Source organism: Pleurodeles waltl, chromosome 6 (genome assembly GCF_031143425.1).
Source record: "Pleurodeles waltl isolate 20211129_DDA chromosome 6, aPleWal1.hap1.20221129, whole genome shotgun sequence".
NCBI lineage: Eukaryota > Metazoa > Chordata > Amphibia > Caudata > Salamandridae > Pleurodeles > Pleurodeles waltl.
Window position 1 is genome coordinate 74,143,019 of NC_090445.1, and position 20,108 is coordinate 74,163,126.

Genomic DNA, 20,108 nt, shown 5'->3' on the forward strand with positions numbered 1-20,108 from the left:
AGGGGAGCATTTTTTTTCCCCAAAAAGAAAATTCCATCTCAGGAAAAAACAGACAAATAAGTCTGACAGATTATGATGGAGCAATGAATCAAACTTTAATTTAAAAAAGCACTCACAGGAACTGCAGTGACAGCGGGTCCTGCAAATGCTTGTTAAATGACCGCCTGTTTGGCGATAATGTCTTAATTTGGTAGGCAGATTACCCTCCGCCTGGCGGACATTAAGTCCTCCGCCAGGTTGAAGGAGAAAACTGTCTGCCAAAACGTAAATCAGGCCAAGAGTTTCATTATCTGGAGATATGGGTTGTTTAAAGATATACCAGATAACAAATTAGGTGCATAAAATTGCTAATGACTTCCTCTCATCTTCAGAATGCAATGCTCCTCCAGTTGAAGATGGAGCCCAGCTGTGTTACAAGTCAGAGTGTCGATATCCTGTGTCTCTGTTTTATCTCTTCTCCAAATTCCTTTTCCCTGGGTTTACTTCTTACCAACTTATTACTTTGTGTATATTTTGTAGTGGGTTCAGAGAGTTACGGAAGCATATATCCCTCCCGCTAGGTCTGGCTTACAATATTGTTACTTTCTGACACTAATGAAGGTACGCTGAGCTTCTTGTGCTGTAGATTTATAATATTTTCTAACCTTCAATAACTCCACATCCTGCTGCTGACACTTCGATTCTATCTCAGTAATCCAGCTTCTTAGGACACATTGCTGTTCTTCTAATTTTGTTACTGTTTCTTTGATGCTCTGCAGACTTTTCTTCTCTTCCTCCTCCAGGTTGCTGAGGTGACGAGATTTTTCCTTCTCCAGAAACGTCTGGAGCTCCTCAAACTCATTAGTGATTTGCTCTCTCTGGCTCTTGAACTTAGCCTGCAACATGAAAATAAATCATATATTCACAATGCTACCACCTCAGAAATATGTAATACATTTATAAAGTGACTCTGGGACTGACATTGGTTTTCTTGTCAGTCATTGGGTGATTGAGGGCCATCATATAGGTCATACCGGAGACAGGGGTGTCCGGTAGGACAGCAACTGCCTCACATGGACCTCTCCTGTACTACTATTTGATGTCTTTCTAGAACAAAGGCATCGTTTTGTTGTCTGTCAGAGAACAGAATGACTGTATTTCAAGCTTTATTAGAAATGTTTATGGGTAAGATGCAATTGTATCCTAGAACTAACCATTTGTCTTGAATTGCACTGTGGCTACACGGGGATGCTGATATTAAGGTGCGGTAAGTTGCTTATCTGGCGAAGAGGTTCAGATCATGGTAGACACTGCAGCTTTGTAGCTGATAAAACGCCTTTAGCTTAAGCCTCCGCTACATGGGAGGATGGAAGACAGATGTGGTGCCATGGCTGGAAACAGCAGATGTATTTACAGAGAAGTGTACTCCATATGTAAAGTATGATGGCATTTTTGAGAGCCCCAAGTGCAATGGAGGAGAGACTGTAAGCCACAATTAATGGAAGCAGAGAACGGGGTAATATTTTTAGTGACTTCAGTTTGGCATTGAACTGGAGTTGGTTCTGAAAATCTGGTGAGAGATTTCTATCCATAGACTGTCTGAAGCAATGGCAGTCTGGTTCATCCAACAAGAGTACGAATACTGGAAAAGGGAAAAGTCCTTTTAGGGCGAAGTACACTTGGCTTTCATCAACATACATCAAGGTCAGTTGTACTGCTCTTGATACACACTTTACAATACATGATAAATACATTACAAGATAAAAACTGGCTCTAGACTGCTATCTGTTTCCTGAAAACCGCACAGCCCATGAGTTTGCACACATCCATGCCTGGCAACACATCAGTGATATCACAGCAAAGAAAATATTTCTAACTACATGGGCGACAGTATGAATTCTCAGTCTAAACGTCCATGTACAAATCTAGAACAATAGAAAAACCTGAGTACCTGCTATGTGAAGCAAGCAGTAAAAAGCCTAAAAGGTCCTGCACTTTAAAAGAGGGTGTGTGTACTTTTTTCATGCTCAGCTTACAATACAGGCCTTCAGGTTCCATATCAAGGAGCGTAACCCACAGCGGGGAGGAGTCTCCTTATTATTTAAGGTTGAACATCCCACTCCTTCCCCTGCACCATCTTCAGTCTTACGCCTGCAGGGAGCATCCCAGGCAGTGCAGTGCCTACTCTCACCTCTACCCCTCGCTGCTGCATTCCAAAGTCAGTAGAAGACACAAGAGAATAGTTGTGTTTTATGCAGCTACTGCTTGCCATTCCTAGTCCTATTTCTGTACTGCTGGACTACAACGTCTTCATGTGTAAAACTCTGAAGCCTCTGGAAGTATAGCTTTCACAAAGTAAGGGTGGGCTACACTATATATTGTATGTGTGTGCCTAAAGACTGTACATCTTGCCTCTGGTCCAAATGTACCATATTTAACTTTGCCGCCGTCGGACTAGACCTGTGAGAAGCAGCATAAAAGGTGCAAGTGAAAGCTAGTCAGATAGCTGGCATAGGTCAGTACTCTGAGTCCTGGCTGCACTACACAGTGAGTGTGATACCCTCTGAGGGGAAGGCAGGCTTGTGGGTGGGACAGAGCAACAAGATAATACTGAGGTGGTTGTAACTTTAAACCTAACCCTCCACCCCCTTCAAGGGCAAGCAGCTAAGAACAGACATTGAACCATAAAGCGCACAGCACCTGATAGAAATTACCATCTTTGGTATGGTATACGCACAGATTTTATTACAATACTGAAGGCACTATTATGCTTTCTTTTCTTGTATTTATTTAAATAGCAGCCAAGATAAACTACAGTTCCCATCATGCTTACAGAAAAAAAAAAACTACAGTATGCAATCACAAAAGCAAAAATGCAATTATATAAAAACAACCCTAAAATCTTTTGACTGGGAGCAACAAGTCCTATTTTCTTTCTGGTTGCAGTCAAGATAAGTACTTTATCATCCTTTATTTCCTAATATAATTTGTGTTTATATTTCCGTTTAAATTTATATTTGTGCTGTGGTTTGTTTAATAGATATTTTACCTGACTTTACCACTTGCTTAATGCAGTCCAAATGTCTCTTACGCACTTGCTGAGAGAGATTCTGCTCATGAGCCTTACTGAGCCACACACTTGCTCCTTTGCACCCACTCCTCAGCATGCTGCTGCCCTTCAATATCTCTCTTCCTCTGCAATGTGTCAAAAGGAAGCCGAGATATCAGGGCGCGTCTCTCTGGCTTCGGCAGCCTACAGAGCTTTGTTTCAGGAAGCCGGTTCCTTCGTCCTTGGCCTCCCTCCCTGCACCACACACAGGGACCCACCAGTTGTTTCGAGCCACCCACTTCTCCCTTGATTTTCCACATGCAGTTCTCAACTGTGTGAATTTAGGACTGCTCCTGTAATTTTAAAAAAATAAACGCTTGGGTATTTAAGCTCCCCAAATCTGAAATACCTTAAAATTTCAAAACATTAAATTCATAATAATTGACAATTTTATTGCCTCTGCTCTCAATTCTAACTTCAGTTGGTTTTATTTATAATGGAGTCATATACTGAAGAAGAGGTGGCTCAAATCCTCAGAGACAATATACATTATTTTATTAAAAGACTCTATACAGCAAGATGTCTCTGGTTCTCTGCCCAATATTTGTAAGGCAACTGAAGGTTCTGTGCAAAACATTTGGCACAAGATGCTAACTCAAACGCTATTAGTTCAATTAAAAGGTTAAAAAACATAATTTAGAACAAATGGATAAACTCAAAGACTCTCCAAACTTAGAACCTCTCTCTGAGGTTGGTTATCTATCAAACTAAATTAAATTACTTATTCACAGTACAACTCGCCCTCGCCACCGTCCCCCGCATCCACCATACCACAACCGGCGGCAGATCCTTCTCCCACCTCGCCGCCAAAACCTGGAACTCCCTCCCCGTCAACCTACGTCTGACCCAGGACCTCCTGACCTTCAGGAAATGTCTCAAGACCTGGCTATTCGAGCAGTAGCACCCCCCCCCCCACCTAGCGCCTTGAGACCCTATCGAGAGAGTAGCACGCTTAACAAGTGATTGATTGATTGATTCAATCACATGATATGGATAACGATGTGGGTGACATAGATACTGATATGGACAAAGATGCGCCAGAAAAAATGATCTGGGCTGGGCCTCTAGAGAAGAAGTGAAAAACTTTTCTTAATGATTTGACAAAGTCTACGTCTTCCTCCAAGTCTAATTCTAAAGGCAAAACAATCCTTGATTTCTCGGTTCAACCTTTGTTTTGCCCACTCTAATACCGCCCCAAATTCAAGAGAATGGTCTCTTTATGAGCATGTATCACAACATGTGCCACCTAAATTGAGACAACCTTTGGATATGGTAGTACAAGATTTTTGATTTTACTAGTCTTCTTACAAAAATTCTGGATCTAGCAGAGGAAGCAGGAATTGAGGGCACACAAGTGGACCCTTTAACCTTAACCAATTGGATGCAGAGAGCGATATGTATTTTAGGCAACGCCAATTCAGTAATGGGGCAAGAGCTTACTCTTAAAGACTGACCGCAAATTGGAAACTTTTGCAACTAAAGAAACGGGTCAGGGAGCTAATGGATTACTCTTTGGTATTGCCTTCATCAAAGAACTGAACCATGTGTGGCTACTTTTGCATCAATAGATAAGGTCCAGTCTTTCTTACAAAACATTTTTGAGCATCAGATTTTTGGCAGGGCTAGAAAAATGGCAGGAGCCGCTCTGAGGGCCATTATCTTATACCTCAAGAGGTGGATTCAACCAAACCAGAGTCTCCTTTGGATCGCAACAAGACCTCAAATGACAATTTTCCCCTCAGCCTGTCATCAGTTTGAAAACTTTCAACAATTACGTGGTTTACAACCATTTAGAAAAAGAAACAATCCACAATAGGGACTCGCTATAGAAGAAAGACTGGATGGTACATTTAGATCTTCAGGATGCTTATCTACCGATTCTCTAATCATTCAGGAAACATCTACAATCTGAGGGAGACACATTTTTTCAGTTCAAAAGACTACCCTTCAGGCTTTCTTCGGCACCTTGGTGTCATGAAACCTGTCATAATGCACATGAAAGAATGAGGCTACTTTCTTCTTCTAGCTCAGGACAAAGGCTAGTTGTTAACTGATCTAACAAATCTTGTGACTCTTTTCCAGAATCTGGGATTTCTTATCAATCAAGGCAAATCTGCATTACAACCTGCCCAACAGATGGAGTTTCTGGGTTTCGTAATAGACACTTAAGGCTCTATTTTTGCACCTTCCAAAAGAGAAAGTTTCTCTCATAAAAACATGACTCAAGTTTTAACTCGATCCAATTGATCTCTTAGGCTTTTAGTAAAAGCGGTGGGTCTGCCATGATCCTCGATCCAGGCAAACTTTTCTACATTCCCTGCATTATTGAGCCTTACAAAGTTAAAAAATGTGCCATCTCTGGAAGAATCTCTCCTATTGCAATATTATGCAATTAGAGCAAGAGTCTTCTGAATTCCAATGGTGGTTAGACCACTTAGAAACATGGCAAAGCAATTTTCTCTACAGCACCAGATCTTGTTTTAGAATTCATTGCAAGCTGGACTGGTTGTGGCCTATGATGTGGGCTCAAGATGTGGGCAGTTTTCGACTGGTGGCACATGGTCGCAAAAGAGTCATAATTGTCCATCAACTGTTGATGCCTGCAGGTTCCTTTGCAAAAAAACACAAAAGTTGCTCTATTCTCCTTTGTATGGACAATCTCTCAGCAGTTGGGTATATAAACCGTCTGGGAAGTACAAGATCAAGACCATTGGCCGAACTAGTCCAACATGTTTGTGACTTCTACCTTCAAAACAAAATCTCAGTTTAGGCAGAATATCTACCAGGGTATGTAAATACAAAGCAAATTGGTGCTCTAGGAATCTTCAGTATGCCCGACATGTTCACCCTACAACTTTCAAAAAACGTTTTTCCCAATTCGATCCCTTTGCAACAGACCTCTCTGATTATCATTTAAATACTTAACTTCCTTCTTTGCAGGAATCCCAGCAAAACACCTCCAGGGACTCCAACGCATCCAAAACGCCTCAGCCCGACTCATCACCAATGCACCCCACCACAGCCACATCACCCCTCACCTCAAAGGACTCCACTGGCTTCCCGTCGACAAAAGGGTCACCTTCAAGCTCCTCACCCACGCACACAAAGCACTCCACAACACCGGCCCCTCCTACCTCAACGACAGACTCAACTTCTACACACCGACCCGGCAACTGCGATCTGCAAGCCTCGCCCTCGCCACCGTCCCCCGCATCTAACGAACCTCCTCCGGCGGCAGATCCTTCACCTACCTCGCCGCCAAGACCTGGAACACTCTCCCTACCTACCTCCGTCAGACTCAAGACCTACTCGCCTTCAGAAGACTCCTCAAGACCTGGCTCTTTGAGCAGTAGCAGTCTCCCTCCCCCCCCCCTCAGCGCCTTGGAACCCTAACGGGTAAGTAGCGCGCTCTATAAAAGTCTGTGATTGATTGATTGATTCTTTACAGTTGGAGACTAGAGCCACAAGCTCTGGCAACAGACGCTTTCAACAAGGCTCTCTAACTAAATTATACTTTTCCCCCTTGTGTAATAATATCTTGAGTTCTCCCCAAGTTCGATGACAAAAAGCCCACCTACTATTAATCACCCTGTTGTGGCAGGGTCAACCCTGCTTCCCTTTGGGCCTAGAACTATCAGTAAGCATACAGATCAGCCTGGATTGTCTGGAATAGCCAGTGCATGGACAGGGGTGCAGGTCCCTTTTCAACATGTATAACATTAGTGGTTCATTTTCTAACTTCCCACACCAAGGCATACAAGACGGTCAATACACACAGATCAGCAATATCAGGAGAGCATATATATACAAGTGGATGGTTAACCGGTGGATGACACGCTTTGATATGCCATCCTTTGAAGGAGGTAACATTTTCTAACCCTCCATTACAAAAGTAAAATCTATTGTTATCCTAATTTTTTCTCAATTGGCCTGACGATACCTTTTATCACTGAAATTACTGTCTGAATAAGTAATTGTCAAACTTAGATGTCGCTTCTGTTCAATATACCCCATTGGGTGTATATTACCAGGTTCGCAGAAGAACCAAAATATACTTAGAGCCTGATTTAGATCTCAGCGAATGGAATACTCCGCCACAAACATGACGGATATCCAGTCTGCCGTATTACGATCCAGTTAAATCTTATGGGGATCGTAATACAGCGGACGGGATATCCCATGCACCAAGATCTAAATCAGGACTTAGGCCCTCATTATGAGTGTGGCGGTCTTAAGACCGCCACACTCATGGTGGCAGTCTAACCGCTGCGGGCCCAGCGGTGAAGACCGCCGTATTAGGAGACTGGTGGTTTGGCCAAAGCCAAACCGCCACAACGCCGCCAGTACTGACGGGGCGGTCGGGCTGCCGGGCCAGAGGTGAGTACCTCCGGCTCGGCGGCAGCTGCAAGACTGCCAGTGGTATTTCAATTTGGCAAACCGTCAGGCTTTCCGCGGCACTCAACCCGCCACGAAAACCCTGGCGGTAATGCACCTGGAGACAGGAATCCCCATTCCTGACGCCGGCACACGCACCCTCACATGTACACACACCTGCAAACACCCACTCACCCATACACACACACATACAGACAGACACCCCATCAACCTCACGTATACTTTCAGACACCGACACTCGCTCGCAAACACGCACTCACACACCCATTTGCACACGAACCCGCACTCAGACAGATGCCCCCACCCCTCTGCATACATACAGACATGCACTCCGACACACCCCCTACCCTCCGCTTCCATTCAGACACACACACCCTCCACGCACACATACATACGCACACTCATACCGCTACACATACACACCACACACATGCACACAACTCCCCACCCTTTTGGATGGTCCATCTACCTGTCTCGGCGAGGTGGTTGTCCGGGAGGGGATGGGTGTCGGCGTTTCCACCGCCAATGCCGCACCGCTGTTCAGGAAACCGCTGCACCGTATTACGTATCGTAATATGGCAGGCAGAGTCCTGTTGGTGTGGCAGTGCTGGCAGTGGAAATGCCTCTCTTCTCCTGTTGGCCAGGCCGACGGTGTCGGATTTCTGCCCGTAAAAGGGTGGAAATCTGACTTAACTCATAATATGGCAGTTTTCAGACCGGCAGTTGGCGGTCTTCTAGAACCCGCGATTTCAGCGGTCCTGTGAAAAGATCGCCAAAATCGTAATGAGGGCCTTAATGTCTGTTTTCTATCCTCATATCCCTCTTCAGCCTAAACAATGTGTTGGAAATCGTTTACAAGGATATATTGCTAAAAATCAAAGGTTTGAGAATACCCTCCTCATTACAGCTATTAATTTATTTTAGATCTCCTCACAAATCTGTTTCTTCACCTAACTTGACTCCCTGGCTCAAGTAGACCATGAATTTGGCAGGCACCGACACCTCATTTTTTGGAGTTCATTCTACTGAAGGTGCCATGGCATCTAAAGCCATTTGGGCTGATATGGGTCTGGACGACATTCTCACATCTGTTGAACCTTTTTTTGCAAGCCTATTTCTCTTGTCTCTAATTTAGTAGTTGCTATGCTTTAAACTAGCATAGTAAGAGCCTCCGGTCTTGTAATACAAAGCAGATTTTCTTAGCTTTAGTGAAAGAAAGTCTTGATATTATTAAAGACACAAGTATTATCCAATCGCATTCAGATTTGAACCCTCACTTTCTTTCCTATAGTGCCTGTCTCAACCACAAACAAGACTGTTAAAAAGACTTCCAAACTGGAGGTACCCTAGAAAGACACCATTATTCAACTCTTAGGGACTTTGGCGCTACAGGCGGTTCTTCTGCGCAGTCCCTGCATAGTCTTCTTCTTGTGGATTTTGCTAGAGACCTTTTTACTCTACTAATACCTTTAGCAATTCTTATGGTTCCTGTTCCTATATCTCAAAGTTCTTGATCGGCTCCTGCAAAAATAGGGGACTCGTTGCTCCCAGCCAGGAGAAAATGTATACAGTTTCTCTTAAATGATTGGTTGTTGCCTTTGTGACTGTAGTTTTTTTCTCTAAGTATGATGGAACTGTGGTTTATCTTCGCGGTCATTTACTTAAATGCAAGACAAGAAAGCAGAAAAGGAGGACTCTCTTTCACCAAAGCTAATAAAATCTCTATTTTTGCCTTTTTTTGCTGAACTTGTTTTTTGTTGGCTATAGAACGCTCTATTTTACTTCCGTTAACCAGTGATAAAGTGTTTGAGCTCTTCCTCTTAAACATGGTATAATAGGTATACCCGGTTGGTACATTTTATTTACTTGCAAGTGCCTAGTATAGGGTATTACATGTACCCAGGGCCTGTACGTTAAATGCTAATAGGGAGCTGCACCACTCATTGTGCTACCCATTAAAGCTACACTGTAAAACATGTCTCAGGCCTGCCATTGCAGCATGTAGTGCACTTTAAAACTGCTATTTCGGCCTGGTAAAACAGACCTTTTGCCAGGCCTAAACCTTTCTTTTAAGTCACCCCTAAGGTAGTCTCTAAATGCCATTGGGGCAGGGTGCATGCTATGTAAAAAGTAGGACATGTATATTTAATGTTTTACATGTCCTGGCAGTGAAATATCTCAAATGTCGTTTTTCACTGTGTTAGGGCTGGCTCTCCCGTAGAATAACAATGTTTTACCCTACTACTTTTGATAAGTGCTAAATTCAGTTTGGGAGAAGTTAGAAAACTATTGCAAGGACTCATTTTAATAGTAATTTAAACTCTAATTTAACTGTAAAGTAAGGTTTCAATTCACGTCTTTGGAAATGGCATTTCCCTGCCTAAAATTTGTGGAGCCTTTCTCTGAGAGGCCAGCTACCCTTGAACTGTTGATGGCTCCTGCAATTGGAAATGTGTATTGTTTCCAGACAGAGAACAGCAAAGGGCCTTTGTGTAGAGGCGTTGTTGTTCCCTTGGCAGGATGGGCTTGGGGCTGTACCCTGCTGTCTGAAGGACGAATGGAACTGCTTACCTTGAACCCAGGGCCCCAGATGTGACTCCAAGGGTCAGTTGGCTGACCTCCTGTTTGAGCTAAGGGAAAACAACAAGCTATAATAGGCCGTTCCTGCCGCTGCCCAGCGGCAATTGGACCAGGACTTAATACTGCTGTTTGGTCTGTGTCTGACATTCTGTGAGTCTCATAGTGCCTCCTTTGAGGTCCTGGTGGCTTTAAAAGTGGACTCCTGTGGTGTATTGGGTGTTAAAGGACTAAAGACTGAAGGTACAATCTTAAACCATGGTGAACCTGGTTAGTGTATTAGACCCATGATCCGTTGCGGTCAGTGTCTAATTGCGCATAGGTCTTTTTCTACCGCAACCACTGACTATCACTGGCACTTTGTGATTCTTGGCACTATTTCTTCTTAAAACCTAGAAAATGTATAACTCCAGTACAACCCACTGGATTTTTGCCATTTTGGTATAATTTTGTTTATTACACTTTACTTTTTTTAATCCGATTTGGGGTTTTTATTATCATATTATCTTTAGATACTCCATAAATACAATACACATTAGCTCTCAGGTTAAGCCTGTCTGCACTGTGCGATCACTACCAGGGGGTTGAACTCAAGTTTATTTAGTGATTATTGTGCCTCACCCTGAAAAGAGTGAGGTTATTATTATAAATGGGTTCTCACCCCTTCAATAAATAAACCAATTCTTTTTTTTTTTTACACCCACTAGAGAGGCTTTAGACATCAGTCTGAGTCAGATTGGGTCTGCTATTTGGGTACAGCTGAATCGGTTGGCTACCACATAGATATGAGCACAGCACGGTAGATATTTCAACTCTGTTCAGTATAGTTGTACATTTGTTCCAAACACATAGCTACGAACACCTATATGACTTATAAAAGCTGACTGCTTCAACCATATTCACACAGAGAATTAGACACCATTCATTTGTCCAACAAAATATGATTAATTGTTTTAACATTTACTCCTTCATCAGCATTTTGCATGATGATAAAATAATTCCCTCTTTGGTTTGTCTCGTACTTTTAAAATCCAGTGCCAGTTAAGATTCCTTAAAACAGGGGTCTCAAACACATAGCTCAGGAGCTACTGGTAGCTCACCAGTACCCTGGAAATAGCTCCCTTTAGTACAGCCCAGAACAGTGAGCAATTCAGAGTCTAGTCACTTTAAGAATGGTAATTCTTTATAGGTGAGTTTAACAATATACATGCTAAACTCCACATCTATGTACATCTCCCACACACCGACAACCCCTCCGCCACCAGAACCAGCTGGTCACTGATTGGATGAAGAACAACTGCCTGCAGCTGAACACAGACAAGATGGAAGTACTGACCTTTGGCAACAGCAGCAACATATGGATCGACTCCTGGTGGCCATCAGACCTAGGACCCACTCCCACCGACCGTGCCATAAACCTCAGAATCATCATTGACAACAATTTCACCATGACATCACAGATCAATGCCGTCTCCTCCGCCTGCTTCCTCACTTTGCGCATAATATGCAAGATCTTCACGTGGCTACCTCTACATACGAGACGCACCATGACACAGGTCCTCATCACCAGCCGACTGGACTACAGTAATGCCCTCTACGTAGAAATCGCTGCGCACACCTACAGAGAATTCAAACCATACAGAATGCCGTAGCCAGACTCATCTTCGGCCTTCCCCAACGAACCCACATCACACCCCGCCTCAGGCAACTCCACTGGTTCCTCGTACAGAAGAGAAGCCAATTCAAGTTGCTGACCCACACGCACACAAGGCTCTACATAACAAATGACCTGCGTACATTAACCACCGCCTGAACTTCAATCAACCATTGAGAAGACTATGCTCTGCCTCCCTTTCACTTGCCATACTCCCCACATCTGCTTTGGTAGAAGTGAAGGACACTCCTTCTCTCACGTTGCAGCAAAAAACCCACACACTTCTGGACCATCACCTCACTTCCCGAATTCCGAGGGCCCTCAAGACCTGGCTGTTCAAATAAGCCTCCGAGAACTGCAAGCGCCTGGATATCCTATTGGGTGATTAGCCGTGCTTTATAAAACCCGATTGATATTTGCAGGCATGGGGTTAAGAGTAGTAAATCGATATTTACTTATAACTACATAATGTCATGCTATTGTATTAGTCAACATTCTGGATATATTTTCGTATGACAGGTGATTACTACTAGTAATCCTGCAAGGTGTGCCCACAATATTGATTGTATTTGATGTTGTCACCACTGCAAAAATGGTCAAACCCAATAGTAGCTTGGAACTATTTTCACTGATCATAAGTAGGTTCCATTACAGAGGATGGAGACTCCTGTCTTAACATGTAGTAATGCACTTTAATAATATCCTTGTTACCATCACCCCATGGACTGAAGTCACCTCCCCCAAGAAGACATCTAAGGAAAATCAGGGATACAGTTGATCACCTTTACACAACATACAAACAAAATCCCAGGGTTTTGAAGCAACATTATGCTTTTGTATTAGTGGATGCTGCAGGTGACAGTTTCAAAACACAGTCAGGAAGACCCTAATGTAGGTATGGTCGACCCCTGATACGAATTCTGTGATCTTGTAGGAAATCGTGTAGAGCGAGACAATGTATTGAGTACTTGCTCCAAGCTACTGGTATTTCAGTTACTTTTCTCTTACCTCCAGTTGTGTTACTTTCATCTCTTCTTTCCGATTCAGCTCTAGCATATCCTCCAGATCTTTCTTCAAACAGTCTAGATAACTTTGAAACTTCTCCTAAAAGAAGAAAGTCTATATTTTCAAAACCATAAACATATTGTGCAACTATCCTTCAGTGGTTGAGATACATACTTTGTATTTGTCTTTTAATAAAAGTGTCTGTTACTGCCAAAGGTACATAAAGATTCCTCTTGTATGTTATCAGAGCAATACACCTAAGGGCATGCTACAATGGCACGCTATCTGGGACTTTTATGGCATGTTATCTTAGCAATACATCCTCTCACACATGAAGTTTTATCTGGGTAGTAATTCTGTAAGCCATAATCTCATGGCAAACAACTGTCAGGACATATTTTACTGGGCAAGTAACTTATGATATTCATCAGAACAGGCTTCTTTTTTTTTTTTTATCACTGGCTTGTTCTTAGATTCCATACTGTGATGATTTCATATTTTTGGCGTACGAATACAAATAACGGGCATTTTTAGGCACATGATTTATCATGATGTGTAATCATTAGGAAAGCAATTTTGAGGATTTGCCTTGTTCTGTACAGAAGTTGACGATACATGTGTTACCAAAGGTATTACGATTAGATTGCATACGGTCTATGATTATCAAGAAAGGCAATTCGCCGACTGTTTGCTGGACTTGACTTCTAAATATTGAGTGTAGGATTGCCCCTATCCAGTAGTCCAGTATTTGCTTATTTTCCAAGATAGGATTATACATTGGCATCAATTTTGTTGACCAGAAGGTGAGGTTTGTTTTTAAAAGAACTCGCTCTAGACCATTTAGTCCTGGGGCTCCCTGTGCACGGCTTTTTAGTATCAGTGTTTTCAGCTGTCTTTCTTTATAAGCCATCAAGATGTTGTCAAACTGCTCGATACAGAGGACTCTAACTTCTGGAGAGTGACACAATTCTTCTTCTCTCCCGGCAATAACATTGGTATCTTTATACATTGCAAAGTAGTTCAAGCTGAGTTAATTAACCTATGGTGGCTCTGAGATGTCAGTGTTCTTTGCATTGAAACAACCTCTTTCTATATGGCTGATCGTTTTCCAAAATTCTTTCAGACATTTACTGTTGCTTGTGTACTGCAGCTTAACCCTGAATTGATCATAATATTCCTTTTTTTGCTGCCCAAACTCCTTTTTAGGTCAAGTGCGCAAGCACTTTGACCTGTTGTAAGTAGAGGGGACTTTTAACTACACCCATCACACTCGCTCATTTGTGGGCTTGCCTTTCAAAAATCCTTTGTTATTATTGGTAAATGCTTTACATTTGTCCCTCCTTGAGGAGGTTTTGTTACCGCCTTGCAGACTGACCTTGTTACATAGATAATTGCACGTCTGTCGATATGTTTGACTGTGAGCAAGCTTTTTCCTTTTGTTTCTCTCCTTCACGATCATGCTCATGGTGGCCATGTCGCTTTGAATTGGCTCGCTTATGTCAACTAATGTCTTACTTTTCATTTTCAATTTATGTGGCAAGAAAAGCCAATAGCTCTAAGTTTGCCTTATCTTCCTGTGTTTTGCAAGACACGCATTGATGAAACTAAAATACTTACAAAATTTGTCAGACCAGTTGGCTTTGTCAGTGTTTGTTTATTTTCATGCTTCCCATATTCGTGTTGAAAATGGTTACACTGATTTTCCATTAGAAATATTTTTGGGAACTACTAGCATGCATCAACACATTTTACTAAATGACACTTCATTTGCATCTAATCAGAGAGCATTCTGGGAACATTATACTTAGCCTCATAGCCTAAACTTTTCAAACATGTGTATACATGTTTTTTTTTTTTTTTTGTACTGGAACCAACGTCAGTAGTGAAGTGTGACCTTAAAACATTTATTTACAGCACTCACCCTAATAATGAAGGCTTTCAAATAATGAACCATAAATACAAGTTCGAACAGCATTATCTTTTGGAAACACATTACCTCAACTGCAGAGAGTTCCACTCTCTGTAAACAGGCAGCCAAAGGGTTTGTGCTGCAGAGGGTTGGGCCTACTTGTCCCATGGACAAAGTAAACATAAAAACTTGTTGCCCTTGACCCCAAACCAGATGTGTCGGGCGATAGGAATTCCACATCCCTGGAATTACACATAACGGAGATTTATACCCAGGCTGTCCATTTATAACACGTAAACTGGTAGAGATATATGCGTTAAAATATTTTCTCAGATTTCATCTCGTCTACTGTGTGGCAGTGCAATCTTGTTGCGTAAATTCCACATAAGTTATTGGGATCTAATTTTGTTCCTCTTCATGTGGTAGATAGAACAGGTTCGCGTTAACGCCCCCAACAAACGTATAGCAGCATTATTATGTTCTGCTTTGAGGTCCATAATTTGTAAAAGTAGTTTGCTCGCAGTGTCCCACTTCTCGTTTTGTGATGTATAAATATAACAAGGCTGCTTCAATGACCACCTCCTGATTTTTACTACTAAGATCCAAGATGCATTTGTTCATATCTGAGTCACATTAAGATTAAGATCAGTCGAGACACAAATTTCTAGCCCACCCTTTGGTAGTCCTTTTGATACCTCTTTAATCGCAACATTATTAAATTCAATTTATCCAATTAAAGGGATTGGTTGTTGAGCCCACGTATCTTGCATTAAAAAGATATGAATTTATTGCCAGCATAATATCTTCTCATGCTCTTCGATCATCTTTAATAACCCTCCGACATTCTAGGAGCATATTTGTAATAGCACAATACTTTGGTTCAAAGCCGCTGATCTCAGAGTTGGATCCATGTTTCAGCTCGTTGTTCAATAAATTAATGCTGGTGTGAGCCAGATGTAATCATTTTTAGGGTTTGAGCAGCTCACTTGCTCAGTGGTTTGACCACTGTAGTGCAGTATTGTAGATAGGGGTACAAGCTGAGACCTATTTTTAATCTTGGTTATAGTTTTTCCTATTGAGTTTTTTAGGATAGATTGTGGGGCCTCCACGGCAGGTGAAGGGAATTGAACTATCAAATATGAATGATTTTGAATTTGAAGCGCTAGCTGAAATGGGTAGGAATTCTCCATATATTAGTCATTTTTATTTACAATCTGAATGCATCTTTTTAAAATAAATCTGTGAAGCTATGCCTGAGGATACCCAACTAACTAATGTTGGCTCATTTGTTTGGTTCCATAGTAGGGTTAAGAATTATGTGGAAACTATGGCCCTCATTACGATTTTGGAGGGCGGCTGAAGCCGCCCGCCAAGATCGGACCACCGGGCGGCCGCGGCCATCAGGAGATCCCCGCTGGGCCGTCAGGCAGAAACCTGGTTTCCGCCCGCAGGCCCAGCGGGGATCTCGGCCGCAACACAGGAGCCGGCTCCAAATGGAGCCGGCGGTGTTGAGCCCGTGCGACGGGTGCAGTTGCACCCGTCGTGCTTTTCACTGTCTGCATAGCAGACACTGAACAGCTGCACGGGCACTGTCAGGGGGCCCCTGCACTGCCCATTCATGACTCCCCGTACCGCCAGCCTTTTCCTGGCGGTTCAAACCACCAGGAAAAGGCTGGCGGTAGGGGGACTCGTAATCCCCTGGGCAGCGCTGCAAGCAGCACTGCCCTGGAGGATTACTCCCGCCGGGACCATCGTGGCGGTAAACCACCAGTCCCAGCGGTGCAACCGCGGCCAAAATACACAAGATTGCACCGCCAGCCTGTTGGTGGTGCAATCGCCAAAACAGCCCTGGCGATCTTTGACCGCCAGGGTTGTAATGACCCCCAATGTCTATAGAGTTCATATGGGACAAGGCTTGCAGATGCTTTAATAAGTTGACAATACTGTCTAATTAAAAATAATGTAGCTCCTTTTGGAGACATATTTGGGCATTATTTATAACTTGGGGTTCATGTTGTCTCGTAACTCTTTTCTATGGTTGTTCATCTGGGCTTCAATTCATTTGTTGCAACTGCTCTCAAATATTCATGGAATATATGTTCTGAATTTGCCTTAAAATGCCCATGTTTTGGTTCTTTATAAAGCTTGATTATGGGAAATGGATCCTTATCTTCTGGAGTTGTTGGCTGGCCTCAAGGTTTTTACTTGCCTTTTCCATGTACTCTGCCATCCTGGAACGTAGGCCTAGAACATAGTCCACTATATCTTGTTTAGGCTCACATAGAGGTCTCTCCCAGCCTTCTTTTACAAGAGCTAGTGGTCCCCTTACAGGATGGCCAAACAGAAGCTCAAAGGGGGAAAACCCTACTCCCTTCTGAGGCACCTCCCTGTAGGCGAAAAGCAGACATGGCAAGAGGACATCCCATCTCCTTTTAAGCTTTTCAGGGAGCCCCATGATCATGCCTTTCAACGTCTTATTAAATCTTTCTACAAGACCATTGGTTTATGGATGGTATGGTGTGGTGAATTTGTAAGTTACCCCACACTCATTCCACATGTGTTTCAGGTATGCTGGCATGAAGTTGGTACCCCTGTCAGACACCACCTCCTTATGAAATCCCACTCTGGTAAAGATACCTATGAGTGCTTTAGCTACAGCAGGGGCAGTAGTGGACCTAAGGGGAATTGCTTCAGGGTACCTAGTGGCATGATCCACTAACCTCTAGGATATACTGGTTCCCTGAGGCTGTGGGAGGTTCAAGTGGACCCACTATGTCCACACCCACTCTTTCAAAGGGGACCCCCACCACTGGAAGTGGAATGAGGGGGGCCTTTGGATGTCCACCTGTCTTACCACTGGCTTGACAGGTGGCACAGGAGACACAAAACTCCTTTACCTTCTGGGACATGTTGGGCCAATAAAATGGTTGACTAACCTCTCCCAAGTCTTGGTTTGTCCCACATGCCCAGCAAGTGGAATATCATGAGCTAAGGTCAGAATGAACTTCCTAAACTCCTGAGGCACTACCACTCTCCTGATGGCACCAGGTTTGGGATCTCCTGCCTCAGCGTAGAGGAGTCCATCTTCCCAATAGACTCTATGTGTTCCATTGATTTTTCCTTTGGTCTCTTCAGCAGCTTGCTGCCTAAGGCCTTCAAGAGAGGGACAGGTTTCTTGCCCCTTACACAACTGTTCCCTTGTGGGTCCCCCTGGGCCTAAGAGTTCAACCTGATAAGGTTCCAACTCCATGGGCTCAGTTCCCTCAGAGGGCAGAACTTCTTCCTGGGACGAGAGGTTCCCTTTCTTTTTTTGTGTTGAAGCTGGTTCCCCAGTCTTCTTTCCTTTTCTCTTGGAGGGTTGGGCCATTATTCCAGGCTCCAACACCACTTTTTCACCCTGAGCCTTGCACTGTGCCCTTGTCTTGTCACACACCAGTTCAGGGATACACAGCATGGCTGCATGGGTTTTGAGTTCTACCTCAGCCCATGCTGAGGACTCCAGGTCATTTCCAAGCAAACAGTCTACAGGGATATTTGAGGAGACTACTACCTGTTTCAGGCCATTGACCACTCCCCATTCTAAAGTTACCATAGCCATGGGATGTACTTTAGTCTGATTGTCAGCGTTGGTGACTGGATAAGTTTGTCGAGTCAGGTATTGTCCTGGGGAAACCAGTTTCTCTGTCACCATGGTGACACTGGCACCTGTATCGCTCAGGCCTTCTACACTAGTCCCATTAATTAAGAGCTGCTGCCTGTATTTTTGCCTATTAGGGGGCCAGGAAGCCAGTGTGGCTAAGTCCACCTCACCCTCAGAGACTAATGTAGCTTCAGTGTGGACCCTGATTTGCTCTGGGTAGACTGTTGATCCCACCTGGAGACTGGCTATTCCAGTGCTAACTGGAGTAGAGTTTGAAGCGGAACCTTTCTTGGGACAGGCCTTGTCTCCAGTTTGGTATCCCTGCTGATTACAGCTACGACACCAGGCCTTTTTGGGATCAAAGTTTTTACCCTTGTACCCAAAATTGGATTGTGAAGAGGCTTTGGACCCTCCCTCCTGAGCAGGCTTTTGGGGCCCTGTAGAAGGCTCTTTACTTTTACCCTTGGATGTCTCAACACTCTTCCCCTGGGGAGTCTTTGTGACTCATTTCTTTTGGTCACCCCCTGTGGAAGTCTTGGTCACCCTAGTCTTGGCCCAATGGTCCATCTTCTTTCCCAATTCTTGGGGAGAAATTGGCCCTAGGTCTACCAGATGCTGATGCAGTTTATCATTGAAACAATTACTTAACAGGTGTTCTTTCATAAACACATTGTACAGCCCATCATAATCATTTACACCACTGCCATTAATCCAACCATCCAGTGTTTTGACTGAAAAGTCAACAAAATCAACCCAGGTCTCGCTCGAGGATTTTTGAGCCCCCCTGAACCTAATCCTGTACTCCTCAGTTGAGAATCCAAAGCCCTCAATCAGGGTAGCCTTCATGAGGTCAGAGGATTCTGCATCTTTTCCAGAGAGTGTGAGGAGTCTATCCCTACCCTTTCCAGTGAACATTTCCCAAAGGAGAGCACCCCAGTGAGATCTGTTTACTTTTCTGGTTGCACGAGCCCTCTAAAAAGCTGTGAACCATTTGGTGATGTCATCACCATCTTCATATTTAGTTACAATCCTTTTGGGGATTTTTAGCACGTCAGGAGAATCTCTGACCCTATTAAAATTGCTGCCACCATTGATGGGACCTAAGCCCATCTCTTGTCTTTCCCTTTCTATGGCTAGGATCTGTCTTTTCAAAGCCAATCTTTTGGCCATCCTGGCTAGCAGGAGGTCATCTTCAGTGAGACTGCTCTCAATGCTTCCAGAGTTGATGGACTCTCCTGTGAGAGAAGCAGCATCTCTGACTATCGCTTGTGGAGCCAGGGTTGGAGAAACCCTGGTCTCCCTATCTAGGACTGGGGGTGGGAGTTCCTCCAAATCACTAGTGTCCCCCTCTGTGAGGCCATCATCAGAGGGGTTGTTTTTAGCAAACTCTGCCAAGAGCTCCTGGAGCTGTACTTTGGTAGGATTTGAACCAGTTTTTATCTTTTTGATTCTGCACAGAGACCTTAACTCTGACATCCCAAGATGCAGGTAAGGGGTGAGGTTGAGTTCCATCACTATCTCTTCTATAGTAGACATTTGGTTTCTAAAAGTTGGAATACTTTTTAAGAATCTAAAACTATCTCTAGAACTTAATCCAAACTTTTAAACTCTAAAAGAAATGCTAACAGGGACTAACACAAGGCCCTAGCAGGACTTTTAAAAATTTAGAAAAATAGCTCAAATTTCAAAAATCAGTTTCTAATGACAATTTATGGAATTTAGTCGTGTGATCAGGTATTGGCGGAGTAGTCCAGCAAATGCAAAGTCTTGTACCCCACCGCTGATCTACCAATGTAGGAAGTTGGCTCTGTATGTACTATTTCAAAGTAAGAAATAGCAT

At 43.4% G+C, this 20,108-nt stretch overlaps 1 protein-coding gene across 1 annotated transcript in view; it reads right to left on the reverse strand.

Annotated features, from left to right (window-relative positions):
• Window positions 1–20,108, reverse strand: part of LOC138299225 (E3 ubiquitin-protein ligase TRIM39-like) — a 116,759-nt gene that overhangs the window by 87,620 nt on the left and 9,031 nt on the right. Inside the window, exons 2-3 of the mRNA XM_069237356.1 lie at window positions 12,723–12,818; window positions 645–875 (exon numbers count right to left, since the gene is read on the reverse strand). Coding sequence (XP_069093457.1) covers window positions 645–875; window positions 12,723–12,818 — 327 coding nt within the window. The remainder of the gene's footprint in view (window positions 1–644; window positions 876–12,722; window positions 12,819–20,108) is intronic.